Here is a 22,771-nt window from a genome sequence, read left to right as displayed (position 1 = left end):
TTGTTAAATTATTGGAATGAGTGACCAGTTTCTCCTCCATTTACCTGCCAGACCCCAGATGATGAACTTGGTCATTCCCAATATAAGGAGCACAGGCACTCTCAGGTTTAAGGGATACGCAGGGCCTTTCAGAGTCACTGTGCTAAAAGGAAGGCCTAGAGCATGAGGGTGACACATACTACCTTAGACTTTAAGACATAACAGGAGTGACTGAGAAAATGCTAGAAGGTAAGGCAAGGAAACCCTTAGAAATAAGATGAAGGCTGGGACAGGAATGGGGCAGGGCCAAGGATCAGAGTGTTAAGATTGAAGGCCGTGGCTAAACAGAGCCTCAGTAAAGACTAAACAAAGCACATGAATTAAAACTGACTCTCTCCAGAAATGCAAGGGAGAGGGAGCTGTCCCTACTGCAGAAACCTCTGCTGCCTCCTCCTCTTCATGACAGCATCTGCCATTGAGGTGCAGTCACAGACGTTCCATAGGGCCATCACACAAACCTTAGCAGTTCCTGAGAGCCCTTGACATGGACACCACCGAGAGTTAACCCTTCCATCTTCATACACAAATGGGCAGGAGGAGTCCCACTCCTTTCCCCTGTCTTCAAGTGCAGCTGAACCCCACTTTTGAACACACACACACACACACACACACACACACACACACACGTCTATTCTTTTCACAGATGTCCAGCACTCACACTTTTCCTTTTCCTTGCAGGGACATCAGAAACCAGAAACTGTTCCAGTGAGCAGAACAAACAAGAGAAAAAGCATTTCAAAAACAGTCCAGCCTCATTACTGCAATTCAGCTGCCCGATTCTGTTCAGAGCCCTCCCCAGTAACTCAGGCTTCTTATACTGATGGCAAAGGTCAGATGTAAAAGTCTAGCAGTGCGATGAGGGAAATCTTTACAGAGGTACCTGTTTGCTGCTGACAGCAGGGTGATAAGGCATGAGAAAAAGAAGCAGGTTTGTGAAACAGAAGTGGTTATGAGTGAGAAGGAGATGGTGAGAATGGGAAACAGGGAGACAAGGCAAAGCACAGAAGCTATATCCAGTATGTGTATCTCAGGTATTTCTGAGGCTCCTTGGACCCCTTGGTTTTGGCACTGATGTCATTTACTGATGAGGGAGAGCTGTGTCTGTTGCTGATGTGCCCAAGCCTGAATTCATTGGATGCAGGCTGGCAATAGTTAATAGTACCAGTCTGTAATTGCACTTCAGTGTCAAGCTCAGATCATTTCAGTTGTGTGCTGTGTTAAACTGTCCCCCCAACACACATGCACAGGCTGCCTCAGCCCTACCAGTTTCTGAGAGGTCACTTTGGCCCCAGGTGTGTGTAGAAGAGAGAGAAGAAACAGTGTCTGCACACTGATGTGAGAGAAGAACCCTGATTTTCTTTGGTGATTTTTGCTGTAGCTTAAAGGTTATGGGTCTATACTAGCGTATGTCTGGGCACCACTATAATGTGGAGGAACTAATCTGAAAAAGAGTGAGGCATGTGTATACGGGTGTCAAAGTGACACAGAAGAGTAAGAAAAGGTACAAGTGTGGATGTGAGTTGGAAGTAGATGTTTGAAAAGAGGCTGAAAGTATGTGTTCAGAGTCTCAGGAATGTGCGTGAGTGAATGCCCATGGAGGGTTGTGAGTAATAACACTGAAGGGGTAACATCTCTGCAAGGGAAAAAAGAGGGACAGCAGTGCTGGGGACATGGGACACAAAGGAGGATGGAGGAGGATGGAGGCATATAATGGGTGAGTTTTGTTTGGGGCAGGAAGATCACTGATGGGTGATGAGAGAACAGGAGAGCATGGGAAAGAAAAAGCCTTGCTGGCAGCAGTTTCCCACCTTGGTGAGGAGTCTGGAGAGGAAGGCTTCTGCTCTGCATCAGCTGCTGGGCAACAGAACTGGTGTAAAACAGTTTCATTCCTGTAAGAAAAAACAAACAGTAGCAGGTCAGTGTTCAGCTCACTCAGCAGACACTGCCCTTCCCAAGACTGTTCCAAGGGGACAGTGGCTCTCCAGTGATGCTGAAAGAGAAATCTGATTATTACATGAATGCTTTGCACTCTAAGATGGTGGGGAGCAGGACAGAAGGGAGCTCACAATTCTCTCCCCCTCCCTCACTTGTCCCACCACCAATGTCAAGCTGTAGAGAACAAGGCAAAAGGAGCCAAATGAAAGTTCTCTTGTCAGCATCTGTCTCATGACCCCATACCTCTTATGAAAAACAGTTTTGCTTGTCTCTAACTTTTACGTAGTTTGGGACAGTAACATCTGCTTACATGTGATTTCCTATACATTTTAATGTAAAGAAGTTGATTTTTTTTGTCATGACAATGGCTGAATTAATTTCACTGACTTTTCTCCTGAAGAAAGGGCAGAAATGGCCTCTGTATACCAGCACTGGGTGTTATCAGAAATAGTAGTGAAAAACTAAGAGGACAAGCACAAGTGGAGGTGCTGAGGTGAAGAGGAAAACAGAATAAAGGAAGAGATCACAGCAAAGAAAAACAAAAATGTATGAAGTAACAAACTTGAGGAAAACAACCAACTAAAAAGATGTTTATTAGATGGGAAGGGTGAAAGAATTCATTCAGAGGAAGAAAGCCAAGGCTGAGCTTTCCAAAACTGCTCACTAATCTTGAGTGATTGGCTCATGGGGCCCTTGCTTAGAAACATTTGCAAGGAACGTGGCAGTCAGGGGGGTTGGGCACTTATCACACTACTGGTACCCAGCTAGAGCTGCTCAGCACTTCTGGAAATGAGATCATTTAAAAATACTTCTATGCAGGCCCTCAAGGTGTTAGAGGCAGCATAAATCAGTGGCCAATTTTGAACACATTGACCTTTGTCAATGAAAAGGAGTAACTAAAAAGAGACACAGAGGCAGGGAAAAAATAGTAGGGGAATGGAAAAGAAAATAGAAAAGAGGAGAAAACGGCAAGGGAAATAAAGTAAGTTGAATCCTCAGGTGGCACAAATCACCCTGTCTCCAAATCAGTGGAAGAGCACTTGGAACTCTGTTCTCAGTGCTACTGCTGAGACCCAGGACTCAGATGGGGACATCTCCTCTTAAAAATATTTTGTAGCTTCTAACCCAGTGATAGCAGCAAAGCTGTGTCTCTTGGCTTAGCATAGGGTCTCAGGCTCTTCCAAAGGCCCTACCACACTTTCTGTCACCCTTAAATGTGAAGCTTATCCCCTTTTTCTTTGTCAAAATCTGACAGACATGGCCACAGAGATATTTAAATTACAGACAACAATGATCCTGTTCCCCACCACTTCTTTCAGCCTTCCCTGCTAGCTTAATGTAACAAACTGCTTAGCGTTTCTGCTTCCTGTGTTTCCAATGTATTCTCAAAAGGAATCTTTGCTTAGAAGCAACAGTATTAGCAGGAGCAAGAGAGAAAGGGATGAAAGAAAGCATTAGCATTAACTCACTGACCTCTGCCCACGTCCTCTGTCCCTGCCTATGACACGCAATCTGCTGGAAAAGAGGGGACATGTTTGTGTGACTCAGCAAATTCATCTCCTGGTCTTCCATTTTGGTAACTACCCAGCTCACATCCCTTCTCTCCTGCCAGCCTGGTTATTGCTTGTTCTTACTATGTTGTCTGTAATTTAAGCTTATTAGATAGCTGTCCGTCTGGTGTGTCCAGAATTTACCTGTTCTGTCTTTTTACCAAAGCAATTGGGGGGGATCACATTTGAGCCTACATTCCAGGAAGCTCACACAAATACTCCAACTCCTACATCTTGTCATTCTGCTTCCAGATAGACTCCATCAGGAGTTTTCTGACAAAATTTTGTTTTCTCAGAAAATGCTGATTCATCAAACTGAAACTGTCTGGAGAAAACATCTTGACTTTGACAAACTTTCTTCAATCCCAGAGTTTTATCTGAATTTCCTGTCAGGCTGCTGGAGGGCCAGCCTTCCAGACTCTAAATCTCTAGTACAGCCGTGCCACATAAACAGCGCCTTGGACAGGGACCATAGGGTTTCCAGTCTCTCCATCCACCCAAGATTTTGTTCTGCCCAACTCTCAAAGAAGCAGTCCTGTGAGCTGGCTAGCCCAAGAGGTGTGGAGCACCTGTGCCAAGGCAGTCAGCTCTGCAGGGCTGCCCTGGAGTAGCAGAAATTGCCAGCTGCAGTGTGGAAATGCAGAAGGCGCTCAGCTGCTTCAGTAACAGCCACCATTCTTTCTGAGGAGTGGATTTGGTTTCAGAAGAATTATATGCTGGCATTTCCTACAGAAACCTTTCAGAATTCTGTGTCCACAGGAACTGCTGGGAAAAAAAGGGCCTACTTCCAGATAAGAATAACACATTTTGAAATACTGGAATCTTCCAAAAAATGGAACCCCAAAATTTCAGCCAGTTCTAATCTCAACACTTCCCTACATGAACTCCACTGTTCTTTACCCTTTTTCTAATATTAGATGCACCACTCAGATAATATTGCTAATTATACTTGAAAAGAATGGAGCAAAAAACAAAGAAGGGAGACAGAGCAAAAAAGAGGAAGAACAAGAACAGACAAAAAACTGAGAAAGGGAAATGCTTTAAGCACTGCAGCTGCACAGTCAGCTGTTGACTGTTTGTCATGATTTCTGGGTGTTTAACATGAACCTCAGGTGTTTTGAGGCCAAACCAGGGTCCTCTTGAACCTCTGAGAGCCCAAGGTCTCTAGAGCAGTTGTGAACCTTACATACTACTACCAGATGTTGATCATGTCCACAGGCAGAAATTTGCCTCCAGGGCTTTTGGGAACCTTGAGTCCAGGGCCATGATTCCCAGAGAGAAGTCACCAAGGAGATGGTGGGGAGCAGGCACTGCCTGATGGAGGGAAGTGCATGTGGTGTAAACGGGTATTCCAAGACTGTACCAAAAGCTCCTCCCAAAACTGGGGAATATCCTATGATATCTGAGTTCCCCAAATACCCAAAAGCATTTGGAGTTCTCCGTCAATTTACCTGCTTCTTTTAAAACTTGCATCTTCTCTTTTGTCCCACCCAGACATATACCACAGGGGGTAGGTTCCATCTTGGAGACTATCCCTATTAATTTTCCTCTCTCTTTCCAACCCCTCATGCCCCATATGCCTGATGTTTTGCAAACCTATAGGAAGGTAAGGCCCTGGCCTTTGCAGCATGGCATGCACAGCCCAGAGAGGAACTATGAGAGGAGGGGTTAACCAGGGCAGACCACCCTAAAGAGGTTGTAGTAATTGCCAGTTGGATAAAGCAGCTCTTATCTGGGCAAAAAAGCAAGTGTCCTAGGGCCCTACTCTCACTTCTGAGTTGAGAGTAAGTAATCTAGGAAAACAGCTGTCTCTTTAACTGTATGGAGTCTTTCAGGTAAGATGTTATTTTTGTTGCTGAGCCTGGCAGGGTGGTAATGGCTGGTAGCTACCTGGATTGCATTTCCCTGTGGGTTTGTCAACCCTTGCAGCTCTGGAGAGAATCTTGGGGTATTTACTGTCTTTCCTGAAGTCAGTGTAAAATTTCTGATTTTTTTCCCTCTCTGTGCTTTCTTTTTATTTTGTTTTTACACAAATCTTATTCCATAAGTCAGAAAGGCTGCATTAAGTTTAAATGTGCTGCCTCTGAGGAGTTAAACATCAGAAAGCACAAGGCTTGTTTTGCCTTTGAAAAACAGGGAGGAAGGCAGGGTGTTTTCAGTCTGGTGAATTCAGACTCATCACTTTAGGGTGCAGATCTGTTGTGTGATTTTATTTTTATTTTTAATAATTCAGGTGGGTGGTAATGGTTTCTTAAAAAGATAGGTCAATGGTTTGTCTTTTTGCCTTTCTGTCTTTTCCTCTATTGCCTCTAGCTTGCCTTCCCCAGTCTTGCAACTGTTTCAGAGAGAACAGCTGAACAAGCACTGTGGTGGGCAGGGCAGGCAGGCAATCAGGAAGAAAGAGGAGTTCTCCCGTCTGCCAGGATACTGTTGAACTGTTCTGTTTCAAATCAGTTGCTTTAAAAATACACAAATGGTTATCTCCTTGGCTGTGCCCTGATTGAAGCCTGGAAGAGAAAAGCAAGCCAGAAGAGAAGGTGTTTTGGGAAGGTGAATAAGAGGTAGGTGGTACAAAAAAGGAAGACACTCGCAGGCAGAGAGGAAGCATGGTGGAGGGTCTTTTGAGGTTAATGCTGCCAGCAGTGTGACAGTTGTGTCTGCGTGAGCAGCAGAGGACAACGGTAAGCATAGATGCAAAAGAAGGACCGTGAACAGCCTGAGCCTGTCAGTGCCTTGCTCTGTCTGGCTGGGACACATGCTCCAGAGGAAAGGATTCGACAGTCCAGACCTATCTTAAATGCAGGGAAAGCTGTGCTTGGCCCAGTAGCAACCTCTGTTGTCAATTGAAATGTTAGCCTCTTCTCCTCTGAGCAAAAATGACTGACTTTTATTCAGCTGTCTTTAACATTGCTCCTGACAAGAGGTACCCTCCAGGCAGCTGCCTGCAGGCTCAGTAGGGATACTGGTGAATGAACTATCCAGCCACACCAATTTCTATTCTGTGAGGAACTTTAGAGAGGCCTGTACTGAACCTTGTGGCTAACATGAGCTGTCTAGTTGGCTTAGGAGTTTACACTTCCCTCCATCAGGCAGTGCCTGCTCCGCACAATCTCCTTGATGACTTCTCTCTGGGAATCATGGCCCTGGACTCAAGGTTCCCAAAAGCCCTGGAGGCAAATTTCTGCCTGTGGACATGACCAAAGCTTCTTAGACCTTTCTGGCTTCTTAGAAAGTTAGACTGTGCTTCAAAGAGGCCCTCTGCCACTATTACCTTGGCTTTACAGCTAGGGATCCCAAAGGGCTGAGCATCTTTTCTCTTAAATCTGATGTTGTAGAAAGTACCTGAGTTGAGCTCCAAAAACCTAAAGTCTCTGTAGCAGTCTAGGCTGCACACGACAGGGCCTAAAGAGTGCAGACTTTCCTAATGTTACCTTAATGCTGCATCTCTCATTAAGATAAGCACCTGGAGTTTTGTGTTCATTCAGTCTTGTTGCCCCTCCAGGGCATCAGTGTCCGTAAATTTGGCACTGATCATAGCTGTCCTAAAATAGAGATGCCTGTCTGCTGAAAGCTGGGTTGAGGAAACAACTCATGTGTTCTAACCCCTTCTTTTTCTCCCTCCCCCAAAGCAAAACAAACCCCCAACCCAGTCAGCATATGGAAAGCTGTCATGCTCCCTGCTCTCCAGTAGTCCGCTTTAATTAAACAAATACCCAAGGTGGCCTGTTCCCATAGACAAAGAACAGCTCTGTTTTTTTCTGCCTGAATAATTTTAGACTACAAGAAATGCTAAATCAAGATGGAATGAAAATTAGTCTCACTGTGAGTGTACAGATCATGCTTCTCTCTAACATGCTGCATCACCCTGCCTTGCCCTGTGATTCCTCTCCTGACCACTTATGTAGCACAGCTGTAATAGCCCCCAATGCAAGGAGGACAGTGAAGATCACTGAATTCTCCAGTTACCAGTACTTGCCTAAACTCTGTAGCCTGGTGCTTGGGCCCTACCAGCCTTCTTGCTCAGTAGCTTTGCCCTTTGTCCAAATGCACATCAATTCTTAGAAATCTGACAATGCTGACAGGCAAATGCTCCTTCCTCAAGCAATATTCTCTTAGTAAATAACTAGGCCAACTCTCATAACCTTTCTGGTTTCTCTTTAAAGCTCCACCTTTTGGAGAAATGCTAGAGGTTTTGACCAAAAGTCATTGTCTGTAGTGCTGGATAGCTCAGCTTTCCTGGAGCCTTTTGCTAGTTGTCTTTATCTTGCATTTTTTCGGATGACTGCCATGAGAACAAATAGAGTCACAAAAAAGTACAGTCTCGAAGTGGAAGATTAAAGGCAGAAAAAGTTGAAGGAGAACTGAATTCATCTCAGGTTAGGTTTTTCTGGCTGTTATCTTTCCTAAGATGACAGCTGGAGAACTGCAAACAGGATCTATTTAGTAGTACAAAGTTTATGAAAACATGGTCGCACAATCTTACTTCTTATTCCCCCAAAATGTGCTGCTCAATGCTACCACTACCTCCAGAGCTGCAATATAACCTAGCTAAGATTAGCTGTAGACCTTACTCATTTTAGCATCTCCCTCCTGTGTTAGATCTATTTCTGATTGCAGTCTGCCTGGAACAGCATAGGTGAGATTTGAAGGAGGCAGTGTTTTAAAAAGAAGAGTACCTTTAAATAACTGGCTGTTTTGCCCTAACACCCTTCACCCTTTTCTCTGAAATACCCTGGCTAAAACCTTCTAGTTGTCTTAATTATTGGTCTCAACCATAGGTCATTAGACTGATGTTTTGGGGGGAGTTGAGTACAGCCAGAGTTTATTTTGTGGAGGAACCATGTATCTTTAAAAATAAATTCTAGTTAATTTCCAGACTTTAAGTTCTTCAACTTTTTCTAAGTCTGATGGCTTCCTCATTGTTATGTGATACTGTTGATGACAAGAATTTGGAAAGATTCAGAGAGGGTCTGGACACTTAAAAGAATGGTAAGACTATCCTACTAGAACAGTTAATGCAGATGAGTTTTTACATCCTTCTCAAAGTCAATGTTTAGGACTCAAACTTTTCAGCATTAGAAGAAGGCTTTTATGGGTGTCCCATAGCTCTTCACTGTTACTCTTCTTGCTCTTCCTCTTGAGCATCTGATGGTGGCCATCTCTGGAAGACAGCTACACAGACCAGACTGAACCACACTAACAAATCCTGTGTTAGAGGGCAAGGGGTTTAGTAGCCAAGGTATTAAAGATCTGAGAGATTTTGTCTTAACTCCTGTCTCTCAAAAATGCTTGGTTTAATCACCTGTTGTCAAAGAAGCTAAACGGCCAGTGGCTGTCTAACTACTGTGGGAGTGCAAAGAAAGATAGCTGAAATCATTGCTTTATTTTACATTCCTAATAACAACAGCAGTCCCAACGTGACAGTCCCAGGGATACATCTTGGGAATAGACTGATCTAGTATTCCTCTCTAAATTGCCCAAAGCCCTTGGAGTCAGTCCAAAAATCTTCCAATCTTAATCCCCAAAGAACAGAACAAGACTGCATCTGTTTGGAGTCAGATTTGCAGGGTAGGTGGCTGAGGATGAAACTGGAGAAGATTTGAGTAAAGGATAATAGGAAGATGATTTGGAATTTGTGTTTGTGTGTGGACCCATCAAGCACCTACTGATGCTTCTGGGCTACTTTGGTTGTATTTCCCCTTCCGTAAGTTCTTAGCCTCTGCCTCATCTAATACTACACTTACTATCTATTTTTCTTTATGACTGGTGATTTCCTTTGCTCCTTGAGTCATCACTGCCTCCACTCTCATCAGAGGCAGCCTCTCAAGTGGCAATGACCATCCTTAGCCCTTCAGCTATCTGAAAAGTCAGTGCTATATTTGTTTGTAAAGGGCTTGCAGATGCCAACACAGTCTATGCAGAACCACTTCATACCTGTTCCACATACTTGTCATTGGCTTTCAGGTCCATGCATCCAGGGGCAGATGCTCATACTGTATCTATGTACTGAGTGACAGCTACATCATCTCAATATAGGACTTAACTTGTGTATTTCAGTCTGGAGATTGTCCAACTCTGCAACCCTTCACAGGCTTAGATATCTGATGAATTGTATGGAAAGCTAAGGAAGGATCTTAGTAATGTCTAGATGCCAGCATGCAACTACTGTCTACAACAACAAATTGCTGATGAAATCCCCTGAGTGCTTCAGCATGATGGATGACTGTATAACATACACATATATGCCCAGCCTTGCCAGGGGACATGGTAGCTCTTCTTTCAGTCCACTTGAGGGCTTACTGTTCTATGACTCTTTCTTTAGCATTTTCAAAGCTGGTCTTCCTTCCTCTCTCCTCCACCCCCCTCAAAGTGAAGCTGAGGGGGAGGGAGAGGGTTGAACTCACCAGCAACACCTATCCTTTCTGCTTGCCTGACAAATGAAAAATCAAATATGTTTTGTAGTCTGGAACTTGGCCTGCCTTGAATGCCTCATGATTCTTGGAGAGAATATCTTCTTCCATAATTTTTTGGGGAAATTCAAAGATCAAAAGATCAGAGCTCATTCTCTAAAACATATTTAGCACCTGCTTAATCATCATACTATTTCTTGGTACAAATTTAGCTTAAGTTAATACATTCTGTGTTGTTATCCTTCTCTAGCATTACTGTAAATCTGCTTTTCTGGGGCTAGAGTATGGGACAAAGAGGGGAGGCCCACTGACAGAGCAGTTTCAGCTTCTCGCCAGAATGTATCGATTATACAGGCTCTATAAAATATCTTAAGACAAATTCACCTCAGGAGTATAAAATACCATATGCAAACACTATTATTTGGAAAGTGAAAATTCAATATGACATGCTGACGCAAATGTGTGTCTTTCAGCTATTGTGGGTTCTTCAGAACAGCACAGCTTGGAAGGATAAGCACAAGGCATCCGTGTTGAGGAAACGGAATTTCCTGTTTTGGAGGAAGAAAATCTGAGCCAGTGCTGGTGTGATCTGATCTTTTTTTGGTTAACCAGTTCGGTGAATATAACAAATATGTCAATTATGCCATTCACTTATCACCATCTGCTTCTAGGGATAGAGATATTAATGACGTATCTTCCTGAACAGTTGCTTTCTCAGCTCACTTTCATCCATATCTATGGCAGGCATTCCTCCTGTACATCCCTATTCATACCTTGAAGAAGCTCTTAGGGATAAGGGTGAGTACTGGTGGCAGATGAGTGTGTGGATTTGAGAAAAAAGTAGGGGTGTTTTGCACCAACTTCAGTGTGAAGAACATGACCAGTGGACAAATGTGTGTGGATGTGTACTAAGCGGGGTCTGACAGTGTGAGCTGGCATCCATAGGCTCAAGGTCAGAGCAAGCAATGTGCCCGAGAGATAATGAATAAGAACTGTGGCCTCTGGTGTTCTAGCTCAGTGGGGTCTGCTCCTCTGCCATGGACCTAGACTCTCTTCTTTTGTTTGTTGGTGACAGCCTACCAGACAAAAATTTCCTTCCCCTAGCACCTGGGTGCCAGACTTCAGTAGCAAGAGTGAGGGAGACTGGAAAGATGTCACTTGCAGACTTACTTTATTCAGTGAAAATTGCTTCTGACAAGTCCATTTTGTTACCCAGGAACACTTGAAGGAAATCTAATGCATTTGTTAAGCCTACGAGGAGTGGCTGGGCTGACTGCCAGAACCTCCCCTACATGCTAGAAATAGGCAAGAGCAGAAAAAGGAATGGAAGGAGCAGCTGGTATTCATACAGGCCCCTGGAATCAAAGAGGGAGAGTGTAGTCTGGCTTCTGTGTCCACCTTGCCAGATAACCTCCTCTTGTAACATCTAAAAGCAAATGCCTCTATCTGGAGCTCACAAAATATGAGGGTGTTCAAAATCTGTGGCCAGCTTTTGGAACCACTTCCATCCTTTCTCATGCTATGTGGTGCATTATTCTTTGTGCAGTTTTGTGACTCTTTTGTCTTTTGTGACTCTTGCTGTTTCAGCTACAGTGGGATGAAATGAGGTAAGGATGATCCACTGACCCTCAATTATCTGTGGGCTAACTTCATCATAACTGGAGTTAAGCCTAGATGACAACGATTGTCCACAGGAGGAAGTTTAAGATGAAATATCTACTGTACAAAAAAATCTGATCCTTAAGGCAGTAAACAATGTCTTGCATACACATGCAATGTCTTAATAAAAGACAACAGCTTGAACTGACTTGGAGAAAGTATTCAACTTGGATTGAACAAAAGTGTCAGGTTTGGGACATGTGGATGGCCTGAGAGAAGCCTGCCTTGCTAAAAGCTCTCCTGTAGAGTGAGGGGCACTTGTATCTCTGAGGTAGCTATGTTGGTGTCTCTTGTAGAGTTACTAGTTGAGGAAATACTCTTTAGGTTTATGGAGAATGCTTCTCATGCTCTCACATTTGCCCAGCAGCAATGATTCACTCTGAAGCTTCTCTTTTTGCCATTAGTTTCTTTCTTAAGGCATAGTAGGAACAGGGATGAGGAAAATGATTGCAGTTCCCAGAAACAAACTTGCTGGGTGGAAAAGAGTTTGTCACCAGCTGCTAGATGACTTGAATTCTTGGTAGCAGGAAGGCATGTTGTAAGCCTGAGTTAGAGTCCAAGTGCTCTCTCTGAGGAGCAGAAAGACAGAATGTAGCAGTGTAAAAGGAGCAGGAAATAAGAAAACAAGGGAGGCAAAGGAATGGAAGTGGGGAAGGGAGAGTGAACCAAACTGACTATGCAGACATCATCGAGGGGGCTTGAAGGGTTGCCCCCCGCAGATGTTTTTGAATCACATGTCAATGGGGAGCCCATTCACTCCATTTAAATTGGATTTCTCTCTTCCAGAGGAACCCCAGAAACAGAGCCTAGCTGTCTGCTAGCTGGACTGGTGCCTTCTTAGCACTAAGAGGTTGAAGGCAAAGCAGCCATGATGGGAGGAAATTCTGTTTGTGAGACTAAGCAATAATCCAATGTGCAACATCAGTCTTGTTTACATCCTCTTTCAAGGGTGGACACAGTTGATGATCTGCTGTGATAGAAAAGCCACAATACCATTTGCTCTGCCTTGCTATCGGAGTCAACAGCAGTACCCAGGAAGAGCAGCTACTGTATTAAAGAGCAACCTGATATTCTGCCTATACAGTCAGTCACATGGATTGCTCCTCTAGTGATAAATGAAACACTCACTGGCAGTAAGGATGGAGTTAAGGAGTTGTATATTTCAAATATCACAAATAGGAAGCTGTTATGTAAACGTGAAGAGGGTTTTTCCTCTGTAAATTCCTAAATCCTTTCAATGAAATAATTACTATAAACAGAAGCTGTATTGATTAATTTCTTAATGAAAAGATGGTATATACATACAACACTACTTTTCCAAGACAGCATCTGATCTTGTATACAAGCACTTCTTCCCCTCAACTTTAGCTATCTTCAGTATCATCATTTCTTTTAAAGGTTATATATGTAAAGGAATAATTACATGTCTGCAAATGCATACTGATAATGCCCTTCTGTAGTTTTGAAACATCTTTTCATATCTCTGCTGTTTTGCACTATAAAAAGGCTCTTTCTTCTCTGTTCAAATAATAGATTTATAACTATGTAGAATGAAAGTAACTGACAAAAGCTCACTTTTAATTACACTGATGAACATTCTTCAAATCCCCTCCAGTTCTTCATATATTAATTACAGTTTGTCAGCCTAATACCAATGAGTATGTGGTCCTCCTAAAGAGATCCAGCACTAGCACTCTGCCTGGATACTCTGCTAGCAGAGAAAGCACCTTTTTTTTTTCTCTCCCATTTTGGACTAATATGTATGAATGCTATAAAAAAGCTAAGGTTCATGTTAGTGGAATTGGCAACCTTTTTTGTAATTACTGAGACTGAGAGATATAAATGAAATTTAGGTATCCTCCTCAGTAAGAATAAATTATTTTTACATTTTGAATAAGTGTCAGAATTTGACTTAGGATTTTTGTTTTGACTTAGGTCTGCTTTTAATCAAGTCTAGATATTTCACTGGCTGCTCAGTCATGCGGCTCATGTTTTACCCTTTAGCACAGGAAGAAAGCCATGGAACTTTCTAGAGGTTGAAATCAAACTGTACTTCAGCACTGTAGAATGACACAAAGCTGTACAAAGGAGTACTGTTCAATACTGCAGAATCCCATAAACATGCAAATTAACTGCATACATAGAAATGGCTCACCACTGAGCTCTTTATGAGCCTTAGCACTACTGCCTTCTGTAGACTTGCCCCTGCATGGAAATGCATGGCCTGATTTTCTGCTTCCATTTCTGCAATCCTGAGCCCTTACAGGCAGCTCTGTCTTTGCTGCCAGATACCAGACTAGCACAATAGTGAATTGCACCAGCAGTGCAGTGCTTAAAAGCTTATCACTACCCCATTGGGCTGATGTACTATATTTAAATACTGCTTTTATTCTGCATACCACCCACCAAAGATTATCAAGATTGTTCTGTGGGGTATGTCCTGCTGCCTACTATTGAACTGCTCAGAATTCTACTATACATTGAGGCTTGACACCAACAAAACAAAATATGACAAGAGGAGTGCAGTTGAGTACAGTGAGAAAGACCTTAGCTTGGTTTGGCTTGGCTTGCAGAAGGCTGCTTCAGGCCCTTTGTCTGGGACCTTGTCTATGGAAACCCCGTTGCTACCAGCTTCTGCAACTAGCAGAATGTTGTCCACGTTACACCAATGACACCTACAATTGAAGGTGGAGTGGTTGCCTGACTGGGAAGCATGACAAGGGGAATTAGAAATGTAGAATTGGACATAGGCTGCTTTGTGGCATAGGCAAGACTGAACTGCGCTGTTCTGCAGATGATGCATCAGAGCTGAGTTGCTTCTGCTGTGGGAAGAGAAGCAGAGGAAAAAGGTTGAAATAGCTGCAGAGCTGGTTCTTCTGCTCCAGGTGGCAGATAGAAGAGAAGGGAATAGTGACCACTGGTTCAGGGGAAAGCTACTTTCCCCTTTTCCCCGCCATGCACACCCGTGTGTTTGCACCAGGGCTTTGGCATAGGGAAAGTAGACAAAGTTCAAGACTGCTTGTTGTCAGCAGCCTGCTGATGTGGACAGCAGCTGAATTTGCATATGTAGTTGCCCTGGAAAGGCATTAGTGCCTTTGGCACTAATGAACTGTGCCTAAAAGCTTCCTTTCAGGTGGGGAGAGGATGGAATTTGAAAGCTGTAGTTCAACATTTGAACATCATGGATACATGGTTTTGCATTAAAAGAAGACTTCAAAGTCTCTTGCGGCTTCATATATTCCTGGCCTTCATAGGGTAGCAGGAGTACAGGTGGGATTAATGAGCTGTCTAAGATTCGGAAAAGCTATGGAAATCGTTCTCTTTCTCCATCTAAACTGCCCAATAATTCCTGAGATTTAAAACCATAGGAACACAAAATGTACTGTCAAGTCAATATCCTCTGCAAATTTATCAAGATGATGACAGACAGTTTAGGTTGCTCTCAATCCCAGGAATTGGATTGTGTAATACTCTATGTCTGGTGGAGCTGCTTTGATAAAAAATCACCATAATAACTGAGAAGGCATCACTTCTTAAGCTGATGCTCTGCCTACACTAACTATTCATCCATGCCCTGTCTCAGTACTGGGATACAAATGTCAGTCTGCACTCATATTCCTGGCCAAAAAAGCAGTGCCTCAGTCAGTAGTGACCATAGGAACCTACAGCCTACATTTGCAACCAACTGTAGAGCTACTTTTGAATTAAATGAGCTGCTCATGTCTTTCTCTACTGTGGATTGTTCTGTAGCGCCTTACTGCAGCTAACTTGTGCCTTGTGGGGAGTCTTAGCTTGCTAAAGCATCTGACTTACAAATCCACTATTGTTCTCTATTTAATAAAGTTTGGAGCTTCTCATCAGTGTGCTTAAGCTCTGATTTCTTTTCCTCTATTTGGAAAAATTGTCTAAGGAGTGGTTCTGGAACCATAAACATAAGAAAGTTTTCTATACTACAGGAGCCTGAGGTCTGTTGAGATATTTCAGGGAAGTTGCAAACACAATTACTGGCAACCAGAGTCAGAAACTGTGGGACTGATTATGCTCCTGCTCCTGAAACAAGATGGCTGATGCAGATCTGAACCTTGTGGTAGTACAGCTGATCAATCTCCTCTAACAACTGAGATTTAATAAGTATGCTTCAGTACCCTGGTGCCAACAGGGCTTTAGCATAAGCTGACACCATGTGGCTCAGCATAAGCTGGCAGTGCTATTTTTGCTTTCACACTTCAGCTGTGAAGCTACATCAGTGATGGTTCCAGACCCTATATGCTGGGATGTGACGATACTTTCCATCCTTGGAGGAGGCAACAGCAGTGCACACACTATCCACAACATCTGCATCTGTAGTTACTTTAACACTAGGAGCTGTTGATATCTTGATTCTTGTGATGAATGCATTCTGCCTAGACTCTAGTTTAGCCTCAGAAGTTGTGCAGTAGGGGAAATTCCACTTTTGGTATTCTGTGTAACAGAGGTATAGTGCATGCAGAAATCCCAGAGCTGTAGAAGAGGTGGCAGAGAGACACTTCAGCCTTTCAAAGGAAAAGCAGCCTAGTACAAATAAGATTTTAATCAAACAAGTGTCAAACAATGAGAAGAGCAGAAGTAGAATTCTGGATTGGAAAAGACAGGCATCTTCCTCCCCGTTCCCTAAGCACAGGTATGAAGATGGGAAAGCAATTAGCACACTTCCCAGGCTACAAGGGTCAGTTTTTGCTTGAAGCTGAAATGTCCAGGGAGTAGCTACACATAACAGCACTCTCAGGGTGACTCCAGAGCAAACAAATTGTGACAAGGATTCATTGGTCACTGGATTTCCTTCATGGAGATGAAACAGAGCTTGTTTAATGTGCCATGGAGACTATATACCCTCTCTCCTGTGCTAGGAGGGGTACTGTGTCTCCAGGGTCATCTAGATCTACCCTGTTTACATGCTGCTCCACTGCTCCACTCCAGTCCTACCCTACAGAGAAATAAGATCCTTCATGCCTGGTGTCTTGACTCTGAAATCGCAAAATTCCTGTCTTCCAACAGCTTCTATTTCTTCTTCTAAAGGATTAGTAGCTGATTCCCTACATAGTTGGCAGAGACCAGCATGTTCACACAGTGAAAATGTTCTTGAAATGTGCAAAGAAGCAGGGATACTGTCCTGGGCTGCTCCCTGTGTGCCCTCGAGAAAGGTAGAATCTGGGCTGCAGCTGCTGCCTACTACATAGTCTCAGCAGGCTGAGGCCTCCAAGGCCATTTTGAACAGAGATCCAGGGACCATTTATACAGTGAAATTCTTGCTAGACAGTCAGCAAGCACCTGATAAAAAACATCAGCAGTGATTCATTTTGCAGGGCAAGAATACCGAATAATCTCCAGCCTCACAGCAAACTGACAAAAACTTCTGAATGGGGTGAGGAAGGGGCATCCTCTTTCCATTTGAGACAAAAATTGTTCTGCTTTACTTGCAAAGCCAACAAGTAAATAATACTGAGAAACAAATTCACTTTTTATACGCTTGCCTTCTGTTTTAACTAAAAAAGCACCTCCTTTTTTCTCACTTCACCCTGGTCTTGACTACTTCAATATACCTGCCAACAGCACGTCCAAGCTAGATTAGAATGGCGCTGTCAATACCTCCATGTTCCTCAGCTGACCTCTCCATCATCTAACAGACCTCCCGGCTCAAACTAAACCTACTTCATGCAGCATTTTATTTTCCTTCTTGTTGTACCTCTCATAACAGTTTATACACTTTCTTAGCTGAATATTGATTGCTTCAACGACCACTCTAGTTGGTACTTACTCAAACTATATAAACTCATACTTAGTTGATTTGTTCGTTTCTACTTCTACTCGCCATTTTTTCAAATTAAGTTTGAAGGTGACAGATTTCTCTCTCAAGTCTGTGTGGCAGCAGTTATGCCCGCAATACAACTGGGACGAGGTTCAGTACATGGTGAACTTTGTTGGGATCTGAATCATCATAAGCAAAAGATACCTTGGCAAGGGACCAACTATAACAATGGTCACTACAGAATATGTGTACTCTGGGAGGTGGTTTCTGTTGGGAGGGACTTTGCTTTTGCAAGTAAGGAGGTATTATGTACTATTTACCAAATTACCAAAGAGATATTATTAAAAGTACTGCTGTGCATCTGTATGTGGGAGGAGGGAGCAGTGCATTAGAGTCCTGAGATATTAGCACTTTGAATAAATCTGAATAATGAAAAGAAATGGAATTGATTTTTACAAGTCAGAAGCTTCTCTCACTGAGAGCATTTTTTAATTGTGCTGCTGTGGAATTCCTTCTGCTGGTGCCAGGCTCCCTCATTCAAGGAAGCATGGGAGGGAAGGGGAACTGGGGGCAGTAAGTATATAAGAAGTTTCAGGTTTCTCTTTTCAAAGAAAAGGGCAGATTCTAATGCCTTTTTCATCCTCTCGTAACATTAGCTTCTAGTAACTGGCAGAGGGACTGCTTTGCTACATCACTCCATGACTCTCTATCTGTAAAGGGCAAGGTGATACATGCCTGTGTCTGATTTATTCTCTCTCTGCTCTACTCCATTATTTGAAGCACAGCTTCCAAATACCCAGGCTCATGGTAATTGATGTTATTGTGGAGCTGAGGGTGTGTTTGCTTGTTTTTTGCATGCCTGTGCAGAACAATTCAATTCATCCATCCTTATAGGCATGTCGAAAACCCCATAATGCTCATCACCATCTCTCTTTTCCAAAGTAAATGGACACAGTAACTGGAATTCCTAAGATATCTCAAATGCTATTTCTATGTACTCAGTTAGTAGGAGCTCTAAATCTCTAGGAACAATCACTGCATTAACAATTATCTTCCCCATGTACCAGCTGTTTCTGCACTGTATAATACTCAGACAACGAAGATCAAATTGCCAAAGTTTTGACTCAGCACAGAAAAGGCTCACTGGAACAATATCCTGGGAAATTCCAGAGGGATGTTATTTTGGAACTTGCAAGGTCTTAGAATAGCAATAATTTTTCATTTCTTATCAATGTAATATTCTTCAAATAACTTAAATGTAAGAGGCTGTCTTTTTCTTCAGGTCTTATGATGGCAGGGCTTTGATTCCATTCCCACTTGCTACAGCTCCACTTCACTAATGGGATTTTCCATGCAGTGACCCATTCTTAGTTGGATGGACACAGAATTTCCCATCTTGAAAAAACAGGTTGCATTATAGGTTGGAGTCTGATGGCTAGGTTGCACTTGGAATGGACCATTCTCTTCTGGCATTCATTGACACTTCATGGTGACTACTGTCACATGACAGCTTAAGCCTGTGCAAAACAGTGCTGAATTGTGTAGTAGGCACCAAGCGGGAAAAATAGAGGTATTTGCTGCTTCAGCCACTGGGTGGTACTGTATGCAATGACCCAATTGCATGGTTTAAGTGCCACTGTAAAGATGTTATGTGGAGTAGTCAGGTTTCATTGTTTACAAGGCTGTAAATGCCTGTCAGAATAAAGGACATTCAGGGCAAAATATAAACCTATTATAAATTTATTGGCATCAATGGCATTTCCACAGCCTATGCACAGGTAGATCTGGCTTGGAGACTTGCAGCTCCTATCTAATCAACCAGGTTAAAGGGAAGGTCAACTTTTTATATCAGGAGAACTGGGATTCTGTTCTTATTTAGTAGCTAGGCAAATAACATTAATTGAATCATTTTATAATTTGTTCTTATTCACTCTTTAGCTGAGTAAAAAAAAATTAAAATCAGTGAATAATGTATTCAATGAACTTTGCAATATTTCTTATTCTAGAATCAGTTTGTCCAGCTTTATTAGAGAACTTCCTAGGTGCCATGGTAATGTTTCCACGCAATCCACTAATCAACAGTCACAGAATCACAGAATTGCTGAAGTTGGAAGGGACCTCTGGAGATCATCTAGTCCAATCCTCTACTCAAGTAGGGTCAGCTAGAGCAGGTTTTGAATATCTCCAAGTATGGAACCTCTGCACTCTCTGGCAACCTATTCCAGGATTTGATCACCCTCACAGTGAAAAAGCTTTTTCTTATGTTCAGATGGAATTTCAAGTGTTTAAATTTGTACCCATTGACTCCTATCCTGCCGTCTGGACACAGTCCTGGGCAACCTGTACTAGAAGACCCTGCTTGAGCAGGGAGGTTGGACTAGATGAACTCCAGAGGTCCCTTCCAACCTTAGCCATTGTGCGTCCTGTTACTGTGCACCACTGAGAAGTGTACACCCTCCTTTCAGATATTTATACACATTGATAAGATCACCCCTTAGCTTTCTCTTCTCCAGGCACAGCAGTCCCAGCTCTCTCTGCCTCTTCTCATATGACAGATGCTCCAGTCCCTTAATCATCTTCACAGCCCATCGCTGGACTTGCTCCGGTAGGTCCATATCTCTCTGCTACTGGGGATCCCAGACCTGGACACTGCACTCCAGATACGGCCTCACCAGGGCTGAGCGAAGGGGAAGTATCACCTTCCTCAGCCTGCTGGCAATGCTCTGCTTTATGCAGCCCAGGATGCCACTAGCCTTCTTTGCTGCAAGGGCACATTGCTAGCTCATGGTCAAGCTGGTGTCCACCAGGACCTCCAGGTCCTTCTCTGCAAAGCTGCTTTCCACCAGCAGGTCAGCCCCCAGCCTGTACCTAGCGCATGGGATTATTCCTCCCCAGCTGCGGGACTTTCCATTTCCCTTTGTTGAACTTCATGAGGTTCCTCTCTGCCCATCTATCCAGCCTGTCAAGGTCACTCTGAATGGCAGCACAACCCTCTGGTGTATTAGCCACTCCTCCCAGCTTTGGATTATCCACTAACTTGCTGAGGCTGCACTTGGTCCCATCATCCAGGTCATTAATGAAGATGTTCAACAGTATTGGACCCAGTACTGACCCCTGCGGGACACCACTAGTGTCTGGCCTCCAGCTGGACTTTGTGCTGTTGATGACAACCCTCTGAGCCTGGGAGCAGAGCCAGTTCCCAGTCCACCTCACCATCTACTATCTCACCCATACTTCATCAGCTTGTCTATGAGTATGTTATGGGAGACCATGTCAAAAGCCTTGCTGAAGTGAAGATAAACAACATCCACTGCTCTCCCCTCGTTCTCTGAGTCAGTCATCTCACTGTAGAAGGCTGTCAGGTTGGTTAAATACAATATCCCCTTCATAAATCCATGCTGACTACTCCCAGTCATCTTCTTGCCCTTCTTATGTCTGGAATTGGTTTCCAGGATTAGTTGCTCCATCACTTTCCCAGGGATCAAGGTGAGGCTGACCAGCCCGTACTTCCCCAGATTCTCCTTCTTGCCCTTCTTGAAGATGGAAGTGATATTTACTCTCTTCTGGTCCTCAGGCACCTCTCCCAAGTGTCATGACCTTTCAAAGGTGATAGTGGCTTCACACCAACATTGGCCATCTCCCTCAGCACTTATGGGTACATCCCATCAAGTCCCGTGGGTTCGTGTATGTCTAGCTTGTTTAAATGTCCCCTAACCTGATCCTCCTCCACCAAGGATAAGTCTTCCTTGCTCCAGACCTCCGTTCTGGTCTCAGGGGCCTGGGATTTCTGAAGGCCAGTCTTACTAGAAAAGACAGGTGAAAAAGGCATTCAGTAGTTCAGCCTTTTCTGCATCCTTTGTCACCAGGACCCCTGCCCCATTTAGCAACAGGCCCACATTTTATGTAGCCTTCCTTTTGCTGCTTATGTAGCTGCAGAAGCCCTTCTTGTTGTCCTTCACTTACCTCACCAAATTAAACTCCATATGGGCTTTAGCTTTCATAACTCCATCCTTGAGTGCTCGGACACTGTATCTATATTCCTCCTGGATCACCCATCCCTGCTTCCACCTCTTGTGCACTTCCTTTTTATGTTTGAGTTTAGTCAGAATCTCCTTGTTCATCTATGCAGGCCTCTTGCTGTCTTTGCTTGATTTCCTGCTCGTAGGCATGGGCCATTATTGACCTTGGAGGAGGAGATCCTAGAATACCAACCAGTTCTCTTGTACCCCTCTTCTCTATAGGGCTGTATCCCATGGGATTCTTCCAAGCAGGTCCCTGAACAGGCAAAAATCTGGTTGTGATCCTGCTTTTTGCCTTACTCCCTCCTCACAGGATCCCAAACTCCACTGTTTCCTGGTCACTGCAGCCAAGACTTCCCCCAACCTTCACATGCCCAACAAGTTCTTCCTTGTTTGTAAATATGAGGTCAAGCAGACCTCCTCTCCTTGTCAGTTCCTTGATCACCTCTATTAGGAAACTGACATCAGTGCAGTCCAGGAACCTCCTGGATTGCTTGTGCCCTGCTGTGTTATCCCTCCAGCAGATATCGGGGTATTTAAAGTCTCCTACAAGGACAGGGGCCTGCGAACATGAGGCCTTCTTCCAGTTGTCTGAAGAAGGCCTCATCTATTTCTTCTTCCTGATCAGGGCTGTATAGCAGACCCCCACTACAGCATCATGTATGTTGGTCTGCCCACTAATCCTGACCTATAAGCTCTCAGCTGCCCCCTCACCTACGCCTTGGCAGACCTCCATGCATTCCAACTGTTCTCTCACATAAAGGGCGACTCCCTCTCCTTGCCTTCCTGGCTTGTCCTTCCTAAAGAGCCTGTATCCATCCATTGCAGCACTCCAGTTGTGTAAACTGTCCCACCACACCTCCATGATCCCAATTAGATTGTAGCCCCATAGCTGCACACAGACTTCTAATTCCTCCTGTTTGTTTCCCATGCTGCATGCATTAGTGTACAGGCACTTCAGAGAGGTATTGCAGTGTGCTGTTTTCCCAGAAGGGGCATGAGAACTTTCCACACAATGTTGTCGCATAGGTACTTCCTTATTTATGTGCATACGCTCAGTTCTGAGACAGGATGAGAGATTCTGGTGAAGGGTAACCATATTAGAAGACTCCTTATAAGTCAAACATAAGCAAAACATAACAATACTAGAAGATTCCCCATAAATAAAAAGCTTGGAAGGATTCCAGAAGACCCACAGCTAAACAGTGATGCACAGGTGAACCTCTTTATAGAGTTGGAACATAAAGGAGGAGTAGGCAGCCCTCTGTGTAGTTCTTACTCTTTTCAGAGGAAACACGTCGCAACTGTTATCAATATGCTAGCTAGAAAAGGGCTTGCAATGTCTTTGAACACCTACTTCCTTGTAGGCCTCAA

The 22,771-nt window shown here is 43.7% G+C and overlaps 1 protein-coding gene across 4 annotated transcripts in view; it reads right to left on the bottom strand.

Annotated features, from left to right (window-relative positions):
* Positions 1–22,771, bottom strand: part of IQSEC3 (IQ motif and Sec7 domain ArfGEF 3) — a 108,724-nt gene that overhangs the window by 58,339 nt on the left and 27,614 nt on the right. For all 4 annotated transcript variants that reach the window (XM_026116960.2, XM_026116963.2, XM_026116961.2 and 1 more), the window contains exon 2: positions 1,848–1,928. In XM_026116960.2, the coding sequence (XP_025972745.1) occupies positions 1,848–1,928 (81 nt within the window). The remainder of the gene's footprint in view (positions 1–1,847; positions 1,929–22,771) is intronic.

Source organism: Dromaius novaehollandiae, chromosome 1 (assembly GCF_036370855.1).
Source record: "Dromaius novaehollandiae isolate bDroNov1 chromosome 1, bDroNov1.hap1, whole genome shotgun sequence".
Taxonomy (NCBI): domain Eukaryota; kingdom Metazoa; phylum Chordata; class Aves; order Casuariiformes; family Dromaiidae; genus Dromaius; species Dromaius novaehollandiae.
Note: the sequence above shows the minus strand (reverse complement) of the source record. Positions and strands in the feature narration are given on the sequence as shown.